The 26,331-nt window shown below is 41.1% G+C and overlaps 1 protein-coding gene across 1 annotated transcript; it reads left to right on the top strand.

Moving 5' to 3' along the window:
* The first annotated feature begins 221 nt into the window (after positions 1 to 221).
* Positions 222 to 21,727, top strand: LOC138982705 (TPR-containing protein DDB_G0280363-like). Its single transcript, XM_070356033.1, has 5 exons — positions 222 to 559; positions 1,301 to 1,439; positions 7,903 to 8,065; positions 13,467 to 13,631; positions 17,960 to 21,727. Exons 2-5 carry the CDS (start codon positions 1,383 to 1,385, stop codon positions 18,352 to 18,354), a joined length of 780 nt encoding a protein of 259 aa, XP_070212134.1. The 5' UTR covers positions 222 to 559; positions 1,301 to 1,382; the 3' UTR covers positions 18,355 to 21,727.
* The last annotated feature ends 4,604 nt before the right edge of the window (positions 21,728 to 26,331 follow it).

Raw genomic sequence — 26,331 nt, 5'->3', positions numbered from 1 at the left:
TTTCCAGCACGTTGTTTTCGGCTTCTAGTGCTTATAGAGAATGTAGGGACGCACAGTTTGGGCCTGTTCCACTCCAACAACTACAAAGAGAAAGAAAGACTGAGCGATCGAATAATTTCGTTCCTATCAGCCAAGTTTCGGGCGACACGGAACCTTTAAGTTGTTGATTAGGAATCGATTAATGGGAGAAACAGAACTTGTCACTCTGCGTGGATTGGGAAAGTGCGTTCAAACTATACAGTTTGATGCCAATCGTAGCGTAGTGTCGGACTGGAGCAGTATGCATGTTTAATGATTTGTGTGTGTAGCTCTCTGCTGACTCCAACGTTTACCTGGATTTGTGAAATTGTGAAAATACAATACAATTGTGTGTAATTCAATACAGACTCAGTGTGCAATTTGATTTGTGAACAGTCAGTTTGCAAGGGCAGATAATATACTGGTGTTTAACTCGATACAGACTCAAAGCGTACCTTCATTAGGGAACATAGTTTGCACGGACATACCTGCGACCAAACGCGTTAAGTTGATATGAATATGGACACTTTTTGTTTAAAAGGTAAGTATGACATGGACATTTTTAATCTAAAAGGTACGTAACATATGAGTGTATTTTGCGACGAATCAGAATTAACAGCATCAACTGAAATGGCACGGGCTTCGGTGCAACAAAAATCAATGTTCAAAATGGACTTTGGGAGTTTATTTAAAAGTAAGATAAATCGATTCGCTGCAGAAATTTAATTTCAAAATAGACTTTTGTCCTTGTTTTCAACCACAGGGAATGCAATCGAAAAATGTGTTTGACAATGCAGACATTCATTTTGTGAAAAACTTTAATATTCGAAATGGCTGTTTAAAAAAAAATTCTAATCACACTAAAACGTTTTACAATGATTGCAATGTCGACGTCTGGATAAGATTTTCCTTTTTACTTTGTAAGGACAATCATCTTTAAAGTTATAGAGACTTATTTCTAATAAGGCACCAAAACAAGTTAACCTTAAAAACATTATGATTATTATTTTTAACGTATGATAAAAGCATTGATTAATGGGTTGACTGATTGATTGATTGATTGATTGATTGATTGAGTGAGTGAGTGAGTGAGTGAGTGAGTGAGTGAGTGAGTGAAGGGGGGAGTTAGTGATGGAGGGAGTTAGTAAACGAAGGAATGATTCAGTGAGTAAATGCATGGCTCATCTTCTGATTGATTGGGATACATTCTATGTTTGTTTATATGAAAACAGCCTGCCAGTACGAGTCATGTGTGTTTACTTTCCTCTAATCTGTATTTCAGCTCACAACACGCCCATAATAACGTGGAATAAATCTGGAACGTAAAAAAACAACCTCAGCCTCTGCTGTGCCCCTGAGCGAAGATGACGCCTTCTCCAGTGCTTGTTGTCTTCGCCATTTCATTCATAGCCGTAGTTCTGGTCAGTGTCTGGAACATTCTAACTAACAGGTTTCTGTTGTTATTATGCACCTCTACAGTATGTGGAGTTTCTGTTTTTCAGTGCAGAAATGCGGACAGAAAATTTCTAAATTATCTGACTTAAATTGAGAATGTTTAAAGATATTCTTTCCTTTCTGTGTAAACTATAATGTGCGTCACCACTTACATGTCCAGGTTTATAATAGATAGGAGCATTCCTCCATTTGAACACATACCAGAAATCAGGGTCGGATCCGTGGGGGGGGGGGGGGGGGGGGGGGGGGGGGTCCGGGGTTTCCGGACCCCCCCCCCCCAGCCTGAAAAAATAAATTAAAGGCACAGTAAGCCTCCCGTAAACCATCACAGAGCTCCCCGAGCATCTACATACAGTACAAGCATACTTCCATTTGAACGCTCACCGAACGGGAACATCCTGGCTGCTTTCTGTCGGGCGTGAGAAATTTTCAAAGAATTTATTTTCGTGGACTCGGTCCTGTACAACAATGGCGCCTCGTTTTGGTGCTAGACGGCTGTTATGAATATTCAATACCGGAAATCACGCCCGGACAGTAAGTCTCCCGTAAACCATCACAGATACTGTCAGGCTTTTACACACAGTACAAACACCCTTCCATTTGAACGCTCACCAAACGGGAACATCCTAGGTGCCCTACGTAAAGAGCGAGCAATTTTTAAAGAATTAATTTTGCAGATTGTCTCGAACACTTTTTGGACCCATCCTGAACTCAGGTCAAAAATGAGTTACTTCCCTTCGGGTTTCATTCTATCGATGTAAACTGGCGATAGCCGTGGATCGATGATTATCAGAATGTTTTTGGACCGTGGTGCGTTTTTGCGCTAGACCTAACTTTTAAAATCTAAATAATAAATTGACAGCTTGTTACACAAACATTCTTTAATCATAAAAGAATTCTTTTTTCATCAAGACAAGATCAGTACAATTCGAAGTGGTGAAAGTTTGAAAAAAGAAAAGCCCGGAAGCAGGGTCACGCAAGGGTCGTAGCAGACGACGGTTTATGCATATCGCCGTTCCTCTCAACAGTCAAAAGCCATCGCTAGAGTTCTTGTGAACCACAGCTGTTTGTTTCGTGCATAAAAACGTGCTATTGTAGATAAGCTCACATCGAGTCGCATTCAAATGACTAACTGACGACTACATTGTGAAAAAGGGAAACTGGATCACACGGGTTCACGATGGCTCAGGGGTAAGATTAACCACGCAAAAATAAATTCTTTGAAAATTGTTCGCTCTTTACGGAGGGCACCTAGGATGTTCGCAATCGGTGAGTGCTTAAATGAAAGGGTGTTTGTACTGTGTGTAAATGCCTGACCGTATCTGTGATGGTTTACGGGAGGCTTACTGTGCCTTTAAACAAGAGAGAATAAAATTAAGTAAATAAATTTGAAAACAAAGAAAAGCTGATGGCTCAGATTGCACCAGATTGCTCAATTTTCCTAGGAGCCTTTGTCTTCTAAGTGACGGTTTTGGAAAGTAGTTGGGTAATTTGCTGGCTCAGGTTGCACCAGATCGGTCAATTGTCCTTGTTTTCATCCAAATTGGTCTTTACTTTTTGGAAGGTGTATTAGGGAAAATTTCTTGGCTCAGATTGCACCAGATTGCTCCATTTTTCTTGTTTTTATCAATTTTTTTTTTAATAATAATAATAATAATAATAATAATAAATGAGCATTTATATAGCGCAACATCATAACTTTACAATTATGCTCTTTGCGCTTGACACATTTAAAATTAAAACACAGTTATACAAGCATTTACATCTACATTCAGTCAGCAACGCTTAATTAAAAGCATACACCATCAAACATACATTACAAAAGATTCTTCCACTAACTAAGTAATAAAAACATGAATAAAATAGGTAGTGAAAACAAGGAAATACCAGCTGAATACCCTTAATCAAACAGAACATGTTATCAACAATACTGAAAACAGCTCTAGATGTTTATATACATTATCACTAAAACAACAAATATATACTACATGTAGCCTACTGATGGACTGAGAAAACAAAATCAGGGGTTGTATTTCTTGAAGAGGTGCGTTTTAAGTGCTCGTTTGAATGCTTGGGGTGACTGAGAGTGGCGGATGTGAAAGGGGAGAGAATTCCATTGTGTGGGTGCGCAGAAAGTAAAAGTGCGTTGTCCGTATGTTTTGGTTTTGGTGTGTGGAATGGTGAGGATGCGACAGTCAGAAGAGGCACGGAGTTGTCTTGCTGGAGAATAGACGGTGAGGAGTTCAGAGAAGTAAGCAGGAGACGAGCCAGAAAAGAAGTTAAAGCAGAGGGTGGAAAGTTTGTAGTCAATGCGGGCTTGAATAGGTAACCAGTGCAGTGTGTGAAGAAGTGGTGTTGCGTGATCTCGTTTTCGTGCTTTCAGAATGAGGCGTGCTGCCGAGTTTTGGACTTTTTGTAGTTTATGCAGGAGGCACAGAGGACAGCCAGAGAGAAGAGAGTTGCAGTAGTCAAGTTTAGAAAGAACAAAGGCACAGACAAGAGTGTTAGTTGTTTGAGAGGAGAGTGTGTGGCGAATGGTGCTGATCTTACGAAGCTCAAAATAAGCTGCTCTACAGACTAAAGATATATGTTTGTTAAGGGTCATGTCAGATGAAAGGGTGAATCCAAGGTTTCTAGCTGATGGTGAGAAAAGAATGTCGGTGTTGCCTATTTGAACAGAAACAGGTTGGGGAGAGGGAAATGTAGTGTTCTTCTTTTTGCACAGTAAGACTTCAGTCTTATCATCATTCAGCTTAAGTTTGTTATCGACCATCCAAGATTTAACATCAGTGATGCATGTCTGAATGGTCTGGATGGCGGAATGTGTCTCTGCAGGGGGACTGGGTTTATACAGCTGGGTGTCATCAGCAAAAGACTGATTTAAAACAGAATGGTTTTGAATCAGTGTGGAGAGGGGCTTAGTGTACATGATGAAAAGGATGGGACCGAGTACTGAACCTTGAGGAACGCCGAAAGAAAGTGGGGCTGGAGCAGACATCTGGCCATCGACAAGCACAGCCTGAGTCCTGCCAATGAGATAGGACTCAAGCCATGCTAGCGGTGGACCGGAGATGCCGTACAGAGTCTGAAGTCTATGGAGAAGCGTGACATGGTCAATCGTGTCGAACGCTGCAGAAAGGTCAAGTAGGGTAAGCACTGACACATCACCACCATCCAGAGCAGACAGAATGTCACTGATTACTTTAAGTAGGGCTGTTTCAGTACAGTGAGAAGGGCGATAAGCGGACTGAGAGTGCGAGATCAAATCATGGGTGTTCAAATATGACAACAGCTGCTTCAAAACTACCTTTTCAAAAACTTTGGACAAGAATGATAAATTAGATACAGGACGATAGGGGGGGGGGGGGGGGCATGCTCCCTGGCCCCGCTAAGAGGTTCGAACGTTTCGCATCCTCAACTAAACGCTTCGCGTCGTCGAATTGTCCCAAAAAGAAATTTGGAACCCCCCCCCCCCCCCCCCCCCATAAAAATGATGTGATCCGGCCCTGGAAATCTAAAAGCCTGGCTGATTCTTGTGCAGAATGTAAATGTGTTGCTCCAGTCATTGTATATCTAACACCATGACAACCTGTAACAAAACCAAACTCTGCACAGGAAGCAGGCAGGGTTTAGATTTCTGGTATGTGTCCAAATGGAAGAAAGCTCTCAACCCAGGTAGAAGCCTGGACAGATGAGTTGTGCTTTACAGGGTCGTTTATGCAAGAAAGATGTTGGTACATCTCAAACTTTCCTTTACTCTAATTAGAATGTTCAGATCTTTAATGACTAAACTCATTAATTAATTGTAAAGCTACCAAGCTTAAATGCAATATCGTAGTCCGCGCTTCGTCTTCAATTGCTTGATCTAAATGTCAATCAATTTGATCGAAAAATGAGGGTGTGACAGTACCACCTCAACTTTCATAAAAGCCGGATATGACGTCATCAAAGATAATTATAAAAAAAATTGGGGAAACATTCTGGGGATATCATTCTCAGAAACTCTCATGTAAAGTTTTATGAAGATCAGTCAAGTAGTTTTTTCTGAATCGCTCTACACTTACACACACACACAGACACACATACACCACCACCCTCGTCTTGATTCCCCGTCTATTTTAAAACATTTAGTCAAAACATGACTAAATGTAAAAGGACCCTCAGATCGCTTCCAAAGTTATAACATAAGATTTTGGATTACAAATCTGCTACCGCGCAGGAGGACTGCCTTCACTGTATAAAAAAAGCTAGTGTTTTCAGTGAAAGCTGAGCTAAATGTTGTGAAATAGGCAATGAAAGGGTTGGCTTAGGTTACTTCGACTAAGTTACTTCCCTTATTTGTGTACGTGTTTCTAGCCCACCGTGTCATTGATGGTGACGCCCATCTTGCTGCCAGGCGGCGCACCTGGCCTACTTTTTTTTTTATTAGCACCTGAGAGAAGCGGCACCCTGAAGCGCATTCACTCACTTTCATTTAATTAATTATCATTATGTTGGTGCGTTTTCGAGCTAATCGTGGCGTGCGCGTCTACATTAAAGATAGTACCCCGAAGGCGTCATTTTGGAAAGTTTTCTGACAATTTTAATTTGGACCTTGAAAAGTTCAAGGGACATTCGCTTTACTGTCATTTAGAAACACCTGCAATGATTAGCTCAAACGTATTCGAAACTATGCCAAATAATTTAATGAATATTAATCAGCGAGCGGTTTGCTTCTCCCAGCTCTCATGTGTCAGGAGCCGGATTATGTTCGTCATCATATTTTGTTTAGTCTTCATTGATACCCATTCGTCAAAGCAGATTAAGACCGTTGGATTGAGGAAGTCAAACCTACAGTCTAGCAAACGCATGCACATTCCGTGCCATACAGGGCTAAAACGCTTCGCATTATATAAACAAACACACAGCCCGTTAGAGAATATCACGGTCTGCAATGACTACCAAACACAGCATTCAGATTAGAAAAATATAACGCTCAAACACTAGTTCTTAGACGTTCCTCGTGTGTGTTGTCATCTGTTCAACACCCAAAACGAACTCTGTAGCTCTCGGCTCAATCTCAAATCTGTATCTCTGGGAATAGCACATGTACTCAGGGGCGAAAGATAGGACGAGAATTAATTATGACTGGCGCAAACAGGCGTCACAATGAGAATTACAGTCTGGGATACCCACTCAAAACACAGCCGTTTTCAATTAGAGTAATTCAGCGTTCAAACGTTTATTTGAAGGTAATCCTGGTGTGTGGTCACATGATCACAACCCCGGCCCAACCTGAACTGTATAGCTCTTGGGGCGACGAGAGACAGTTTTCTTCTTAGACATTATCACTTTAAGGTACAGTGGCTTTCTCAGATTCCTCAGTCTTGTCCAATTTGCCAGACCCCCCCCCCCCCCCCCCCCCCCGCCCCTAAATGTTCTGTAAACAGACAACTGAGGGCTCGATTTAAGGAAGGCCTTAAGGCTGCTCAAGCATAGAATTTTCATTTCACGTCACTAGTCCAACCGTTGTGCATGTTGTGTGTGTGTGTGTGTGTGTGTGTGTGTGTGTGTGTGTGTGAGTGTGTGTGTGTGTGTGTGTGTGTGTGAGTGTGTGTGTGTGTGTGTGTGTGTGTGTCAGTGTGTGTGTGTGTGTGTGTGTGTATGTGTGTATGTGTGTGTGTGTGTGTGTGAGTGTGTGTGTGCATGTGTGTGTGTGTGTGTGTGTGTTTGAGTGTGTGTGTGTGTGTGTGTGTTTGTAGGTTTGTGTGTGTACGTGTGTGTGTGTGTGTTTGTGTGTGTGTGTGTGTGTGTGTGTTTGTATGTTTGTGTGCGTATGTGTATGTATGTGCGTGTGTGCGTGCGTGTGTTTGTGTGTATGTGTGTGTGTTTGTGTGTGTGAGTGTGTGTGTGTGTGTGTGTGTGTGTGTTTGTTTATGCGTGCGTGTGTGTGTGTTTTTTTGTGTGTGTGCGTGTGTGTGTGTGCCGGTGTGTGTGTGTGTGTGTGTGTGTATGTGTGTGTGTGGGGGTGTGTGTGGGTGTGTGTATTTGTGAGTGTGCCGGGTCATCTCAGGACCGGCGCTGGGACGAGGTCAGTATGACATTGATAAGATTAGACAGATCTAGATGTGGAACTTGTCAGCACGTGTACGGGAATAACGTCATCAAATCTAGTTTTTAGGTCACGCGTTTGCCATAATCTACACGTCTTTCTGGGAGGCAAACAACGTACAGGAAAATTGATGACTGCATTTAGAACATTGGAGAAGGGTGATCATCATCTAGACCAATTCACCAAGACGTGTACGGGTGACGTCATATCTACACGTAACATGCGTATGCGCACAGGTCTTGGCTACACGTTTGCTCATCTAGAACGCGGTAATAGCACGTGCAGCACGTACACCATTATTCGTTGTTCTAATTTTGTTCTCTTTCGACTTTCCACAGGGTGCTGACGTCACGGTGACGACATCAGACGGGGACGAGTCCGGTGTAAATGACGTCAGCAAGGTGCGCGCGGGGGGAGGAGAGGGGATGGAGGAGGAGGTGCTCGGTCCACTACGAATCTGGCACATCGTCTTTCTCGTCGCCCTCGTCGTCCTCATCGCCGGTAGGTCCATTATAGCCAGATGAATGTGTTTGTAGAGAATTCCTATATTTCTCGTGTCAACCATCGTGTTATTAACAAGGGAAAAGAGCACCCTCTCACTCTCGATCCACACAAAACCAGGATGCTCATACACGCTTATTCTCTTCTTTACTTCTTCTTTCATCTGTTTCTCCCTTTCTTTCTTACTTTCTTGTTCATTTGCACGCGCCCACACTCGTCACTGTACTATGCTTTCGACGCTGACGTCATTAACAGGTATCGTGTTTTCAACAAAGCGATGGGGCCTGATATTTTGACGAGTACAAGTGTATTACTCTTTGTAGGGCGTAACATTCTTATTCTCGACAAAATATCGTGGCCCTATCGCAACGCTGAAAACACGATAGCTGTTAATCTGTTTTGGATTTCGTTTTTATTTTTATTTACCTGTTGGGGGAGGAAGGTACTTGAACCCTTGCGCTGCCTGTAGGATGTCGGGTCACGTCCTGGGTAACTTGCTTTGGGGGGCAACAAACCGTTGAATAAACAGCAAACCAGAAGAAAAACAAACAAGTCGCGGGAAGCGATATAAACACATTTAGTCAAGCTGTCAGCATTTTGGGGCCCGGGTAGCTCAGGTGGTAGAGCACTGGACTTGTGATCGAAAGGTCGCTGGTTCGAATCCGGGCTGGGACGGACACGGGTCAACTTTATGTGCAGACCCAGAGACGGTATCCATCTCCCACCCCCGTGTCACCACAATGGCACGTTAAAAGATCTTGGTCATTCTACCATAAGTGCAGATGGCTGATACCACCTAAACACGCATACATCAAAAGCCGTGAGGGCGTAAAAACTCGAATCGTATAAACCTATTCATGTCCAATATAGGCAATTAAGACCTGACGGACAATAACCCCCTTAAAATTTTACTTACTGTCAGCATCAAAGTCATTCTGATCATCATCGCTCAACGGCTATCGCCAGTTATCTCTCTGACCGGACGCTAAAGTCCTACGCGAATCTATCAAAACAAGAATACAGAGTTATCTCCCATATGTTGTTCACGAGCAGTGTTCGCGAGACGAAAATGATGGCAGATTGGCCGACTTCGACAGTGATCTCCGTTCTGTTCTTCACAGTTAGGATAAAGACATCGTTCTAAGGTCAAAACAAGTCGAAATTTTGGGACTGCTGCCGGAAGGAAACCGTAATATATGGTTGCATCACTGTCAAAAAAATCGTCCGCTCCAGCGAGCTCAGAAACCAAACGGTTGATTATCACGTGACACTTTTGCCATATTTAGAGTTGTTTGCACAGTAAATACAGCCGCGAAAAATAGCTCGCTTGAAAATGTCTTACATATCAATTCCTTTGTAATTTAAAAATTACACAACACCATGAAAAATCATTATCGACGAACGCGAATCTGCTTACATCCATAACACATTACGAAAAGATCTAAATATGTAAAAAATCGATTTCCTCGCCAGACAAGGAAAACCAAGGCATCCTGTCAGCGATAGAATGAGCCGAACTCATTTTGACCTGAGTTCAGGATGCATTAAAGTAACATATCACCAAAAACCAGTCATCGCCGAGACTACGAGACTATTTTAAGTTAGTCTCGACTAACCACACCAAAAGATCCAGACGGGTGCCGCTCGTCTCCGCGTAGTGTGCGAACGCAGTACTTACTTAACCTATTTTCTGTAATTCTGAGCACATTTTTAGAGTAAACATATCATATGTATACATGTTTGGATTCAGGAGAAATTGAGGAATACGATGCATTCGATTTTAATGACAACTTTAATGAGCTAACTAATTAACTAATTTTTAAGCTCCAAAGCTGAAATGCAATCCCATAGTCCGGACTTTGTTGAAGATTGCTTGACCAAAATGTCAATCAATTTGATTGAAAAATGAGGGCGTGACAGTGCGGCCTCAACTTTCACATAAAGCCGGATATGACGTTATCAGAGATATTTATCGGAAAAAAACACACAAAACGTCTGGGGATATCACACCCAGGAACTCTCATGTGAAATTTCAAGAAGATCGGTCCAGCAGTTTTTTTCAGAATCGATGTATACACACACACACACACACACACACACACACACACACACACACACACACACACACACACACACACATACATACACATACACATACTTCACCACCCTCGTCCCGATTCCCCTTCTATGTTAAAATATTTTTTTTCAAAACTTGACGAAATGTAAAAAACAACAAACAAAACACCCACAAAACAAACAAAGAATGTTATTTGCGACTTCGCCACTGCAAAATGGAGGGTCAAATAAATGTAGGCGTGGGAGAGGAGGCGTGGAGGGTGGGAGTCGTGCGATGGAAGGAACGATCCCTGTGTAGATTGGATGTGTGTGTGTGTGTGTGTGTGTGTGTGTGTGTGTGTGTGTGTGTGTGTGTGTTCCTTGGTGTGTTTGTGGGTGGGGCTGACAATGGGTACTGTCGTGTGTGTGTCTGTGGGTGTGCGTGTCAAATGGGTACTGTCGTCCATTTGTTTGTGGGGGCGTGTGATAATGGACGTTGTCGCGGATGTGTTCGTGTCACTCGTATGGTTTCTTGTGGACATTTGGAAGTTCAATTGAGGGTTTCTCTGTTGTTCATCTGTGTGGTCATGACACCTGTGGAATCATCTTTTGACATTATTTATGGTGGGAGAGATAAAGCAGGAACTCTCTCTCTCTCTCTCTCTCTCTCTCTCTCTCTCTCTCTCTCTCTCTCTCTCTTGCCTTGTTTCTCTTCCTCTTTCCCCCCTCTCTCCCTATTTATCTTTTTCTGCCCCCCTCTCTTTCTCTCCATTAAAAGCTGGTATTGGCTTTGTTGGTTGTTTACGTCATCTCTTTTTTTTAATGAATTAATTTTTTAAAAAGCCACCAGTGACTTTTACAAAATTAATTCATAAAAAAAACCTTCATCGTGCACAAAGATCACTTAGGCTGTTTGATGTGTGAGACAGTGAGCCGAAATGTTTTCACGGTAAGGGGTGTGCTTTTACTACTACATCTACTACTACTACTGCTACTACTACTACTACTACTACTGCTACTACTACTACTACTACTACTACTACTACTACTACTACTACTACTACTACTACTGCTTTACAAGTTCAATCAATCAACAAGATATATCAATTAATACAATTTACATGATTAATGTCTCAAATAAAAAGCAAAATACTCATCAAAGAGCACACACATACCGTACATGTTTGCATAGTTACATGCATGTATAGTAATACCAAGAAACACACAGTTTAACCGTGCACCACTCTATACACAGTCAAGCACGCGAACAAACACATACAACAGACTGATACTCACAACAAGCACACACACACACTAGAGTGCTCACACACACACACACACACACACACGGCACACACACACACACACACACACACACCGTGACACACCCACCCCCACCCCCCCCCCACACACACACACACCGGCAGACAGAAGCACACACTACTACGCACAGACACACACACACCGGCACACACACACACACACACACCGGCACACACCGGCACACACCCGACCACACACACACGCACACATACACATGCACACACACACCGGCACACACACACACACACACGCGCGTGCTTAAACACACATGTGTACAGACGACATTTCCAAATCCGCTCCTGAAATAGGTGCTGCTTGCATAACTGAGTGGACCCTCAGCAAACGACGCCTGAATGAAGACAGAAAGGAGGGGGCAGGAATGGGCCGCCGGGGGGGGGGGGGGGAGATACGGGAGGAGGGGGAGGGAAGGATCAAAGAGAGATGTTTTTGATGCGCGTGGGAGGAGCAGAGATGTTCCTGTTCTGGCAGAATATCGATTATTGCTATTCTCATGGGGGCCTGCTTGGTGGCACGGATTTCGATCCGGTGTCGTCAGCTCGCGTTTGATGTCGCTTCCAGTGTATACTCAGGCCCTGAGATGCAGGGCCGGACCAAGTTCGTTTGAAGGGGGGGGGGGGGGGGGGGGTTCCAACTGAAGGCAGGGGTCCAAAGTCCACATTTTTTTTTCTCTGAGAGGTACATTGGATGGCCAGGGGGGGGGGGGGGGGGGTTCCGGAACCCTAGGATCCCCCCCCCCAGATCCGGCCCTGAGATGGGAACAGAGGTGGAGACGACAGGCGTTGGAGGCTTGCATCTGGCGGATAGTCGGCAGAGAAATCTCAAATACAAAAAAAGTTTATTGCTCAAGGTGTTAGCATTAGGTTCATGTGGTCCTGATTGAAAGAGAGAGAGAGAGAGAGAGAGAGAGAGAGAGAGAGAGAGAGAGAGAGAGAGAGAGAGAGAGAGAGAGAGAGAGAGAGAATATGACAGAGGACAAGAGAGAGAGAGGGAGGGAGGGAGATAAATTGAATTGAATTGAACTTTATTTAACAAGGATTAAGATTTAAGGTTACTCCTTTTCTTACAATGTGCCCTTGGGACGCATAGACACACAATTATATAATTAAAAAATTAAAAATTAAAAAGTTAAAAAGTTAACCAACAAAAGGAGGTCGGAAAACTTCAGCACGTGATAATAAAGATGACGATGATGATGATGATGATGACGATGATGATGATGATAATGATGATGATGAAGATGAGGCATGAAGAGCATACATATGTGGTTATTCATAAAATCAAATGCATACTATGCAGGTAATTATAAATACAAGCTGGTAGCAATCGAACATGTAGCAATTGTACAGGAAAGACAAAGGGAGGAAGAACGAAGAACTCAGAACTTTATTACAAACGGACAAAGGTTTTAGGCAAAGCCTAATCCTACAACCTGTCCCTCATACAAACATTTACATTTTAATGTGGAGGGAGAGAAAGATGGCGGGACGTATAATTATGTTCCAACATACACAGGACATGGACAAGTTGTAAATGAATAGACAAGAACAAGGACAATGTATGTGAAGAAGGTCAAGACAATGTTGTATATGGACAAGAACAAGGACAAGTTGTAACTGAATAAACAAGAACGAGGACAAGAACACTGTTGTAAATGAATAGACAAGAACGAGGACAATGCGGTTTTAAGTGAAGATGCGTAAGGCAAACACGCGTTTTGGACGACGAATTTGTCAATCAGCGGCTACCAGGCTTTGAGAGTGTTAAAGTGAACGCGCATGCGCATTTGGTGATAATGCCAAAACAAAACAAAAATAGCGTGGAAATCACAACGAAGAAGAATGGAATGTAGCTTTTCTGAATCGGCGGTCGAGCTTCGGATGTGTCAAAGGACATACTCATGAAAGTTTAGCAGTATTGCTAAACATAGCGAGGAGATCCCGTCGACGAAGGCAGAGCTAGGGTTCTCTAATATATCTCTACATTCTTTGTGACGTCATTGCAGTGACGGTGGTGTGCTGTTGCGTGGAGTGCCGCATCCCTCGCACCCGACAGGAGATCGAAGAGGCCTACCGTCAACGTCAGATGAACCGGAAGTACTTGCGTCAGCTGGAGCGAACGCCTGAAACCATTCTCAGTCGCACCGACACGGAAACCACTGACGACCAAAGTAAGACTAAATGATCGTCGTGAATGGATTTATCCATTTAATTGAACGAATGGAAAGCATTAACCAATCAACTATTTTTGAAACAATATTATAAGATTGTAAAATAAGACATCTCCGTTTGTAAGCCCTATTATCTCAGTATAAAAAGCTGATTCCCCCCAAAAAAAGAGAAAGAAAAGAAAACAAGTCGCGTAATGCGAAATTACTACATTTAGTCAAGCTGTCGTTCTCACAGAATGAAACTGAACGCACTGCACTTTTTCACCAAGACACTACAGCTTCGTCAATCCCCCGCACGTGTAAAACGCAGTGGAATTGACAAGCCAGTCAGTATAGCGTGGTAGCGGTTGCGTTCAGCAGGATAGCGCGCTTTTCTGTATCCAGGAATAAGAAGAAATTGTTTTTAAATCGATTTAGGAAATTTAAATTTAATCATAACTTTCATATTTTTAATTTTCAGAGCTTGTTTTTAATTTGAATATAACATATTTATATGTTTTTGGAATCAGAAAATGATGAAAAATAAGATGAAATAGCTTTTGGATCGTTTTATAAAAAAATCATTTTAATTACAATTTTCAGATTTTTAATGACCAAACTCATTAATTAATTGTTAAGCCTCCAAGCTGAAATGCAATACCAAAGTCCGGCCTTCGTCGAAGATTGCTTAGCCAAAATGTTAATCAATCACATTGAAAAATGAGGGTGTGACAGTGCCGCCTCAACTTTTACAAAAAGCCGGATATGACCTCATGAAAGACATTTATCGAAAAATTGAAAAACATGTCTGGGGATATTATTCCCAGGCCATTTTTTTTCACCACGAAATTCCGGTGGTACTGCAATAAAAAACCTCAAATAACAAATGTTTTGGAACTTTTCCCCTGTTTTGCATGCCATCTAACCTTATAAATCTTTTGTTAAAAGGAATTTTCCCTAAACTTAAAAATGAATTATAGGTAGCCAAATTTTGGAAGCTCACTACACGTCCTCTCAAATTCTAATTTGATTAGCTTTCGTTTTTCGTACACCATCTGTGCTGTAGTTGTATTGTACAAATTCATGAATCTATCGCTTTTTACATTTAGTCAAGTTTTGACTAAATGTTTTAACGTAGAGGGGGGAATCGAGACGAGGGTCGTGGTGTATGTGCGTGTGTGTGTCTGTCTGTGTGTGTGTGTGTGTGTGTGTGTGTGTGTAGAGCAATTCAGACTAAACTACTGGACCGATCTTTATGAAATTTGACATGAGAGTTCCTGGGTATGAAATCCCCGAACGTTTTTTTCATTTTTTTGATAAATGTCTTTGATGACGTCATATCCGGCTTTTCGTGAAAGTTGAGGCGGCACTGTCACGCCCTTATTTTTCAACCAAACTGGTTGAAATTTTGGTCAAATAATCTTCGACGAAGCCCGGACTTCGGTATTGCATTTCAGCTTGGTGGCTTAAAAATTAATTAATGACTTTGGTCATTAAAAATCTGAAAATTGTAAAAAAAAATAAAAATTTATAAAACGATCCAAATTTACGTTCATCTTATTCTCCATCATTTTCTGATTCCAAAAACATATAAATATGTTATATTTGGATTAAAAACAAGCTCTGAAAATTAAATATATAAAAATTATTATCAAAATTAAATTTTCGAAATCAATTTAAAAACACTTTCATCTTATTCCTTGTCGGTTCCTGATTCCAAAAAATATAGATATGATATGTTTGGATTAAAAACACGCTCAGAAAGTTAAAACAAAGAGAGGTACAGAAAAGCGTGCTATCCTTCTTAGCGCAACTACTACCCCGCTCTTCTTGTCAATTTCACTGCCTTTGCCATGAGCGGTGGACTGACGATGCTACGAGTATACGGTCTTGCTGAAAAATGGCATTGCGTTCAGTTTCATTCTGTGAGTTCGACAGCTACTTGACTAAATGTTGTATTTTCGCCTTACGCGACTTGTTTATTTCTGTGCCGTTGCAGTGGCTATTTCTTTAAGGTAGCCAAGGGACTACCACTGGGTAGTGGTGGCGTTGTTGGTGGTGTTGGTATTTCTTCTGCTGTTATTGCTGCTGTTGTTGTTTCTAGGTACTGTTAAAAAACCCATTGTTTTCATTTTTTCTCTCCGGCAAACAAACACGCGTGGTCATTCCTGATTTACATAAGGTTTAGATTAAAAAAAAATCCCCTTCGTAAAAGTCAGCTCCTGATCTAGAACTGCAGCAAAAACTGGAAGGTTTGATGCAATCACAAATATGAACCTGTACAAAACTTGACCCGGGAGATTGGACAAATTTCTATCCTTAACCCACAAGGCGCGGCCGGGATTCAAACCCCAAACCATCCACACAAAAGGCAGTCTTCCTAACCACTGGGGTACGCGCCCGTCTGTGCGTGTATTCAAAATAAATGAAGTAATTAGCATTGATTGACAAAAGTATATATTGAAACCAGCAGCGTAACTTTTCTAGACAACTTTGTTTTCTTTTTTACTTTTGGACATCGCATCAACGCTTGCCTTTAAAATTAGTTTTAAGATTCTGAAATTCAGAACAAATCACTCTGACCTTCTTTTTTAAAAAAAAATTTTTTTAACAAATTTAATGTTACGCGCGTACCCTACCGCGTTAGGGAATATGTAGAGGTTATATGCCGAGTCTCAGTGATTATTAAAAATAATGGTCGAAGTTAGCGGATCATGAAAAATGCGAGCTTTCGCGAGCTTTTTCATGACCGCGAACTGAGACCATTATTTTTTATAATCACTGAGACGAGGTGTGTAACCTCTTTATTCCTCCTTTCTTCAGTTATTCAAAGAAAAGAGGAGGTTTTTTGCGAAAGTATGATCGAATCCTATTCACTCAACCAGTCAACCTGCGCAGGCGATCGATTAATGCGCGGTTGTATAGTTCCGTGCAAATCATTCCATTCTGTTAACACTTCTTGTCAGTCTTCCTATTTTGGACTAAAATCAAGTACACAGATATGCTGTTATTCTGCTGTGGCGGCAAAGGCAGATATTGTGTGTTCTGTATATGTTTTGGTATCGCTTAGGATAATGTTCTTTCGTCAAATGGGACTAGCAGACGAACTTTTGCACCCGTGTTCCAACGTTAAAAACTGTATGAAGTTCAGTTTTCTGGGGAAAATAGTGTATGAAACCGCTTTATGTTGTTTAAATTGATGTGATGTGTGCATTTGGTTGCGTGTGATCTGTTTATTAAATGAAATATTGTTGAAAACTGACCGTCGGATTGCAGTCTGTTGTCGAAGAAACTGAGTGAAAAGAAGGGGAACTACTCTTGTCGCTAGACAAAGTATGAGTTACTTGCTTGGGAAATTACTTGTGATGAACGTTTGAGCACGGCAGATCTAGATTCAGAAAACAACCGAACTCATGGATTTTATATGGAGATTCATGTGTTCAGGCCTGTAGTTGTTAATTTAAATGCGGTATGTTTGTATTGTTTGCTCCAGAGATGTATACTTCGTACATTAGAGCGTTCGGAACTTTTCAGTCGCAAAAAGTAGTACCGAAACATAACAACTTCTCAACCCATTGCACTATCGAGGATTCAGGCTGTTGCTGGGTCGTTATTTGTTTGGTTGCTGGGTCATTATCGAAAAATAACTAGCCCTACAAGTTTACAGAGGTAAAGAAGCAGAGGGGGGAATAAAACATGATACATGTGTAAATATTCAATAGCTCTTGTTAATCTGCAGGGACATATAAAAGGTTTTGTTTGATTTGATTTGAATTTGTTTGCATTTTTGTTTTATTTTGCTCTTCTTTGGTGTTTTTTCTGTTTGTTTATTCTGCAATTTTGCCGAATTTGATTTTGCCCGCAACGCATTTTATCTTTGACACTTAGCTCCATGCACAGAACATTAATCTTTAGAATCTTTGGACTTACGTTTACAATCAGATCTCAGTGTTCTAGGATAACAAACCAAGAACACTAACTTCATGAGGCATGGGTGGCGCTCGTTGCCAAATGTTGCGCATATATTGCATTTTTCAGGAGCCATACTAATTTTTATTCTCTCGATTGGCAAAGAAAGTCTTGTTTTGTGTCAGTCTAAGCAAATCTCTTAAAGTCAGTGCGATCCCGTATGATGCTTAAGTCCCTGTTATTGTCAATCTGCTGCTTATGTCCCTGTTATTGTCAATCTGCTGCTTATGTCCCTGTTATTGTCAATCTGCTGCTTATGTCCCTGTTATTGTCAATCTGCTGCTTATGTCCCTGTTATTGTCAATCTGCTGTTTATGTCCCTGTTATTGTCAATCTGCTGTTTATGTCCCTGTTATTGTCAATCTGCCGTTTCCTTTCAGACGAAGAAAGCAGCGATCACGATCATGACCGGGTGGTCAGGAAACATCCGCCTCAAACACAGCCACACCCCGGTCAACAAAACCAACGACATACCAACAACATCGCCACCACTTCCCACCAACGTCACGACACAGGCCAGGAACCACGTCAACAACGACATCACCACCACAACAACCACCCCCACCACCACCAACAACAACGACAGCAAACGCACTCGCAGCAACAGGCCGATGCCACAGCGAACGTAGGAGTTGCGGTCACAGAGTCCTCGGCTCGTCTGTCGCGCTTGCCCAAGAGTCAGATGTTCGGTGTTCATACCCCGTTCTCTCTCGGTGCTATCACGGCCATGCAGAAGCAGAAACAATCGCAGCGGCAACAACAGCAACAAACGTAATTACAAAAAGAGATACGCTCTATTATCACCGATTTCCCCTTCTTCCTTAGACCGAACAAAACCATCTGTGTTTAATGACAGTATCTTGCTCCTGTCTCCATGCGCCTTTGTTTTTTTCCCCCCGTAACATGCATGCTGTACAGTGTGTCATCTTTACTTGCGCTATGCGCCTAGTTTCACAACAGCATATAACAAGTGACATATTGTTCTACTTCATTTCTACTGATGTGAGTTGGATTTTAAAAACTTCTCAAAAAGCCTCTAATGGCTTTTACGAGACAAATTCATCCAAAATTCCCACTCTGCACAGAGAACGCCTGGCTGTTGAGTTTTGGCATGTGACCAAATGGAGGGATGGTCGTATCCCATGTCAACACCTGACGTTGAGTTTTGGCATGTGACCAAATGGAGGGATGGTCGTATCCCATGTCAACACCTGACGTTGAGTTTTGGCATGTGACCAAATGGAGGGATGGTCGTATCCCATGTCAACACCTGACGTTGAGCTCAACTGTTTACACGGGAAGGAGACGCCCTTTCAAGTTGGTTTGAATAGTTGGCCTTAGAAAGTGACCGGTGTCCGCGGAGGCCATGATTCGTATTGTAAAGAAATATCATTTTGACACAGTCCAAGCATCCTGCTGTTGTTTTATCAAATAAAAAATCACATTTCTCACTCGGTTTCAATTTCAGAACAGATATCTAGAATGTGTTCAAGAAGTCCCCTGCGGGTAATTTCCTCCTCATCGGCTGTTCTACGCAGCACAGAAACAGATTGTGTACACATGTGAAGAAAGAACGAGACACTGATTGTCACTGAAAATAATGATAAAAACAAAAACAAAAAGAAAACCAACCAGCATGAATAAAGGAAGGAAGGAAGGAAGGAAGGGGAGGAGTAAAGCTGCTAGCGTGATCAACAAAGGCTAACTTTTAATAAGCCACGTACTGCATATAGTACAGTAAATACGTCCATTATCACGCATGCGACCCCCCCCCCCCCCCCCCCACATACTAAAGAATAGCAGGAAGTCGCCAAAGAAAAAGCCTGAACAAACATTCAGTCAATCAGTTCAGTTGTTCCCACACAAGGTCGAAAATACATTTGCATTGATCTTCCCCTGTTCCGCCATTTGTTTTGTTCCGCCTACATAGTCTATCTATTTATCCCCGAGTACGCAGTAGGAGGGTCCAGCAGACTTTAATTGTGTGTCTGTCTGTCTGTCTGTCTGTCTCGACTTAACAGCTTATTGCTGGGAAACTGCTGGGCGCAGTTCTTTCAAAAGTTGATACACTAACTTGATAATAGGTCCGATTGATCGTATTAAAACTTCATAATGTTACCTGGGACCTAAATGCGAAATATTCCACAAAAACGACTCTTAACGGCGGGCGCGATTCGCGGTGGGATAGAACAGCCGTTCGGCTGATAAACCGCCCAGCCAAGCCAGCGACACCACACGCTTTGCGTGCGTGCGTGCTTTGCGTGCGTGTACCACTGCGCGAGGACTATAGGCATTATTGAGTTCACTGGCGAATGTCAAATATGTTAACTTGGTGGAAAGCGTTTCCGACTATGGCCAAAGTGAACCGGGTTCGATTCCCGGCATGGGCGGTCTATATTTTTTTTATTTTTTTTTTAAATTCTCGTTTACTATTGTTTATTATGAAACGTTTTAATGTTTTATTTCACTCTAATAATTTTTTTAATTGTGTAAAATAAATAAATAAGTTTTTTTTTCTTTAAATCCAAGTGACCCGGGTTCGATTCCCGGCATGGGCGGTCTATATTTTTTTAATTTTTTTTTTAAATTCTCGTTTACTATTGTTTATTATGAACGTTTTAATGTTTTATTTTACTCTAATAATTTTTTTAATTGTGTAAAATAAATAAAAATTTTTTTTAAATCCACGTGCACAAGACAAAAACTTTCATACTGGGGGAGCGAGCCAGTCTGAAGAGTACTCGGGTCCAGCGCCAGCGTTTTTTATAGGACACGACGCCGCCCTTCTCTTGGGTTAGCTACAGCCCGGCCTCTCTATTTTAAAATCTGATTTATTCACACTAGCTTACTCTTTATCATGTCTGCAAATTTAGACCTGGTTTAAAATAAAAATGTTTTGGATCTTGAAACACGAGTTTCACTGTAGGACCCGCTGTGAGTCATTTGCGGATCTCTAAATTGTGCTATGAGGAGAGATCTCGTTTGTTGGCATTATAAGATGTTTTATGCGTTGTTGACAGACCAGCTTTTTTGTCGGTCCGAGGGGGAGCAAATCGTCTTTTGTTTCAAAAGTCGATATGCCCCCCGAGGACCGACAAAAAAGCTGGTCTGACAACAAACCACCAAACATCGTTTTTGTCATCATTTTGGTAGTGAGAAGCTGGCGTGTGAAAGCAACTTTCTGTGTTTTTGAGTTCATAAAATGTTGGGATGAATATGTCATGTTTGAGGATGCACAGTTCTGTAGGTTCATCTCGGTATTCCACCCCCTCGGCTTTCAGTTGTAAGTTTTAAGCTTAGTGATCGAATGTGGAATCTACGTTGGGTCAAAGGTCACAGAAGATTTGCGTCGTGCAGCGAAGGAAAGAATCGCGATCTTGTTTCCGACTCATTGCTTCTTTGTTTTTCATTGGACCTGTCATTCTGCTTGCTCGGCTTTGTTAGATGTTTGCATATCATGTTGCTATTTTCTTTGCTTTTATTATTATTTCTTATTTGCGCTTCGTTTATCGATACAACGTCTTGTGCACGGGTCAAAATTTGTGTGTCAGGGGTCAATTGGTTTGACTTGAACTTGACGTTCGTGTTTCTCCGAACGTCTGTGTATCTCCGAACACAGATACACGCACTCCATGACTTTGTAAGAAGACAAAACATATCGGTAGGTTTCATTAATTTTGTTTGTGATGAATTTATGACCTTTCATGAAGTAGTTTTGTTTTTTGTTTATTTTTGCCAGTTTGCCAGTTCGTTTTTGGAACTTTGCAAAGCAGTGTCGTGTCGTCTGTTTAGGTCTGGGGAAACGCCAATGAAAAGAGCCGAAGAATCCCCGAGCGTTTCTATTGGGTTTGCTTTTGATTATCCATGTATTACCTGCTTCCTGCAACTATGGTAACCGGGGATTTATTGCATGGGGAACATGAGATTTATTTCCCAGGTGCTTGTGAATGAAAACTCGTGAAAATGATGACAAGAACGATTATCAATGTCTAAATGTTCATAGACTTCTCTTGTTAAACGGAAATGTCCGGTATTTTATCGTGTCTTTTTTGCTAAATACCGGAAAAGAAATCTTTAACCGGGCAGTCGTACTGGATTTCATAGTTTCTGACAGGTTTTTCGTATCACAATAAAGCTGTTATGTTATTTGTCCGTGTCCTTATTTTGATAGGTTATCAAGACAAAATAACTTGTTGTTTGTTTGTTGTTGTTGTTGTTGTTGTTGTTGTTGTTGTTTTGTTGTTGTTGTTGTTGTTGTTGTTGTTCGATGTTTCTTCTTGCTCTTCGGGTAATACAATGTACCGGTTTATAAAACACAAACAGCTATCACCGTATTCAGCTCAGGATATGGTAATTTAAGCCTGCTTAACAAAACAACTTGCAAATCTACGAGTCAAGACATCATAAACATCTGCAGCGAATTCATTGTCTCAATGAAGTTCCAAATTGCAAGAAACTTCAAATTACAAAACCATGTCAGATTCATGGCAATGAATATATTTTTAAGTTATCAAACTGAAATTCAATTGCATATTCCGAAGGAAGTTAAGAATTTGTCAATACCACACACATCCCGAGGGGGGGGGGGGGGGGGGAGGAAATGTCTCACATTCCATCCCGCCACCACCTCCTAGCCCGTTGTCAAAAAAGATTAGTTAAGGATTGATTAAATGAAAACACCACCGCCAAAAAATCAAAAAACAAAAAAGGGAAGTTATTGACAACACACTACGTTACATTCACAACCACACAAAAAAGCGACGACAACAACAACAACAACAACAACAACAACAACAACAACAACAACAACAACTGCAACAAATCACACAAACAAAACTATGACTGAGTGGTAGCAATGTGTGATGATCTGTGTAGGCGGCACAAGGACAACCTTCCCCTGTCTTTACTGTATCTTCTCCCCAAGATCAATGACGAAACGGAAGCCAAGGAAGAATTATCTTGACAATGGACCTGCACTGATGAAACTTCCATTATCCTAAGCCCGTTCTTTGTTTGGTCCATACCTTCTTCGTACACTATTCATAGCGTCATTACGGGAGATTACCCATAGTCAGTCGGCTAAGGACCGTTTTGGTTACTTTTTGGCGTCACGTTAGCAAACACATTTTTCTGATAGATTTTAACACCACAACACTAAATCTAAAGTTTTGGGGCAATATTCCAAACCACCGGTGAGAAAAACGTTGGTTTGTGTGTATGTTTTCCTTCTTTGGCGTTACTATTCTTGTTTTGAGGGTTGGGTTCATAAAACGGACATAAAACTTAAACCGCTTGACAGAAATTCTATAACTGTAAATCATTCGAAAGGGAATGCATTCATGTACACGTTTGTGCCACTTAAAATGACGTCATTATCTGTTTGTTTTTGTAATTATGACGTAATTCAGTATGCTAACAAAAATCATAATGAGGCAAGTAATCGGCTTTGGTTTTCAGTGTAAAACATTTGAACAGTCCCAAGAAATGAAACATACACATGTTAAATTAAAAAAAATTGTGAGTAGATTCAACGCCGTATATTCGGCTATACTGATAGCGCGCTGACGCCAGGTGTAAACACAGCGTAGTCGCCAACTTCACACCCCAATTCAATACAAAATGTGTCTCTTTGAAACCACGTACAGCTTAAATTCATATTTGTGGGAATGAGTAAGAATTATTGAGTACATGTTTGTTTTTCAACGAGAAATATACACGTTAACGAACATACACACCGATTTGCTGTAGATCTGTCCTCACTCAAGCATGTTCGCCCACTTTCATCCCATCTTACACGCTTCTTTGTCGATAAATAGCCTGACAAGCCAAACTATTATGTTAATTGATGTGTCCTGCGTTGACATGTGAAATATCAACATTCAAAACGGTCTGTATTGTGCAAACATTCAAAAAGAGATGAAGCAGTCAATACTGTGTGGTAGCGCACGAGAGAGAGAGAGAGAGAGAGAGAGAGAGAGAGAGAGAGAGAGAGAGAGAGAGAGAGAGAGAGAGAGAGAGAGAGAGAGAGAGAGAGAGAGAGAGAGAGAGAGAGAGAGAGAGAGAGAGAGAGCAATCATTGAGATTGTTATGTAAATCTGTTTCAGATTTCGCAATGTGTATAAACCAAGAGAGAGATGTATATGACCCAACAATATCTAATATTGAAACGCAACAATTACATAACAAAATGTCGTTTATCATGTCTTTGCCTTTTTAACATTGTTATTTTCTGAGTTATCAAGTGTTTTATTGTTGTTTCGAAGTAAACATAGGTAATTAAAGGTTATAATTCAATATCTGTATCTCAATGATGCTTCCTGGTTTAACCGCACACATACACACACACACACACGCGCGCGCACACACGCGCGCACGCACGCACACACACACACACACGCGCGCACGCACGCACACACACACACACACACACACACACACACACACACACACACACACACACACACACGTACGCACGCAGACACACAAAGACACATACACAAACATACCGACAAAATGACAGACATACACACAGTGAGACAAACCGACACAGAAACACGCACACATGCACGCACGCACTTATGTACGCGAACAAAGATGTAGGGATGCTTATAGAGAAACACTTACGCAACCAAAACAAGTCGCGTAAGGCGAAATTACTACATTTAGTCAAGCTGTGGAACTCACAGAATGAAACTGAACGTAGTCCGCCGCTAGTGCAAAAGGCAGTGAAAGTGACGAGCCTGTTTGGCGCGGTTGCGGTTGCGCTGTGCTTCATAGCACGCTTTACTGTACCTCTCTTCGTTTTAACTTTCTGAGCGTGTTTTTAATCCAAACATATCATATCTATGTGGAATAAGATGAAATAGTTTTTAAAACGATTTCGGAAATTTAATTTTGATCATAATTTTTATATTTTTAATTTTCAGAGCTTGTTTTTAATCCAAATATAACATATTTATATGTTTTTGGAATCAGAAAATGATGAAGAGTAAGATGAACGTAAATTTGGATCGTTTTATAAAAACATAATTTTAATTAAAATTTTCAGATTTTTAATGACCAAAGTCATTAATTAATTTGTAAGCCACCAAACTGAAATGCAATACCGAAGTCAGGCCTTTGTCGAAGATTGCTTGGCCAAAATTTCAATCAATTTGATTGAAAAATGAGGGTGTGACAGTGCCGCCTCAACGTTTACAAAAAGCCGGATATGACGTCATCAAAGACATTTATCGAAAAAAAGAAAAAAACATCCAGGGATATAATTCCCAGGAACTCTCATGTCAAATTTCATAAAGATCGGTCCAGTAGTTTAGTCTGAATCGCTCTACACACACACACAGACAGACACACACACACACATACACCATGACCCTCGTCTCGATTCCCCCTCCATGTTAAAACATTTAGTCAAAACTTGACTAAATGTAAAAACACGCACACAAACACACAGACAGACAAACTTCATTCTTGGTAGAGAAATGCATTTCTTTCTGTATTGTTTTCTCTTTAAGTGCACCTACCTCGTAGAGAAGAGAGAGTGAGAGAGAGACAGACAGACAGACAGACAGACAGAGACACAGAGAGAAAGAGAGAGAGACAGACAGATAGACAGACTGATAGAAAGACAGAGGGAGAGACAAACAGACGAACACACAGACAGACATAGACAAACACACAAACAGAGACACACAGACAGACTTCACTATTGTATGTGCAAGTAATTTTGTTAAACCACACGTTACGTTCACCACTGAACGTGTAACCATGTAAAACGTTACTATCTCTTTATATGTGTTTACTTGCATTGTAATCCTGGGGGGGGGGGGGGGGTGGTATAAATGTATGTAACGCGCAATACATGCCTTTTAACTTACTAGAATTGGAATTTTCATTTAAAGACTAGCATAAGAGTGTGACACGTGGTTCATTCGTTATTACCTTATTACAAAAAGAAAAAGAGAACGGCACTGACGCTACCGGAAATAGAATTTATCAGTGAAATTCTACCATCAATTTAGTAATCGATGGGATGTAAATTATCCTAAAACTGTGGTATGATCACGACATCGTTTAGCATTTAGGATCAAATGGTGCCAATGTGTCCACAATGCACTAATCACAGACAACAGTTATACGCGTTACGTACATGTAACTCTCCAACTGACATTTTCTGCCACTTGAAACAAATGACTTTCGAAGGAAAATTAACTCCAATATATAAATATTATGTATGATTTTTAATAATTACTTGCACTTTTTGAAAATAAAGCTTTTTCTACGATAAGGTGTTTACCCCCTAAATGTATAAGTCATCCGGTAGAAAAACCGGAAGTATCGTGTACTAAGCATATGTATATTTTTAAAAAGTTAATTGTGTTAATGTAGAACATCTTGCCTATGTATATGTTTAGGTTTTGAATACTTTAGGGGAAAAGCATAGCCAATATTCATTCATCTTCAACTAACACCCCTAATATAATGGGGGTAGGGTTTCAATAAGTCAAAAATCACTTTCATTCAATATTTTCTGCCATTTCAAATACATACACGTAATTGCACAATTTCTTGAATTTTAAGATGCTTTAACTGACTATACCAAGAAAACCTGCACTTTTTGTAGAATTAGTTTTTTGTCCATGATTTATGTTTAAAAATGTCAATTCTTACGACAAAAAATGCTAACGGTTGCCTCACCAGAGGACACGTACCTACGACGTGAATCGTGTCTGCCAATTAAAATGCATATATT

Source organism: Littorina saxatilis, linkage group LG12 (genome assembly GCF_037325665.1).
Source record: "Littorina saxatilis isolate snail1 linkage group LG12, US_GU_Lsax_2.0, whole genome shotgun sequence".
Taxonomy (NCBI): domain Eukaryota; kingdom Metazoa; phylum Mollusca; class Gastropoda; order Littorinimorpha; family Littorinidae; genus Littorina; species Littorina saxatilis.
The sequence above is the reverse complement of the archived record's forward strand: the minus strand, read 5'-3'. Positions and strand labels throughout refer to the sequence as shown.

Coding starts and splice junctions, on each gene's coding strand:
- LOC138982705 (XM_070356033.1), top strand. CDS start 1,383: ATGACGCCTTCTCCAGTGCTTGTTGTCTTCGCCATTTCATTCATAGCC. Junction 1,440..7,902: donor CATTCATAGCCGTAGTTCTG/GTCAGTGTCTGG, acceptor GACTTTCCACAG/GGTGCTGACGTCACGGTGAC. Junction 13,632..17,959: donor GGAAACCACTGACGACCAAA/GTAAGACTAAAT, acceptor GTTTCCTTTCAG/ACGAAGAAAGCAGCGATCAC.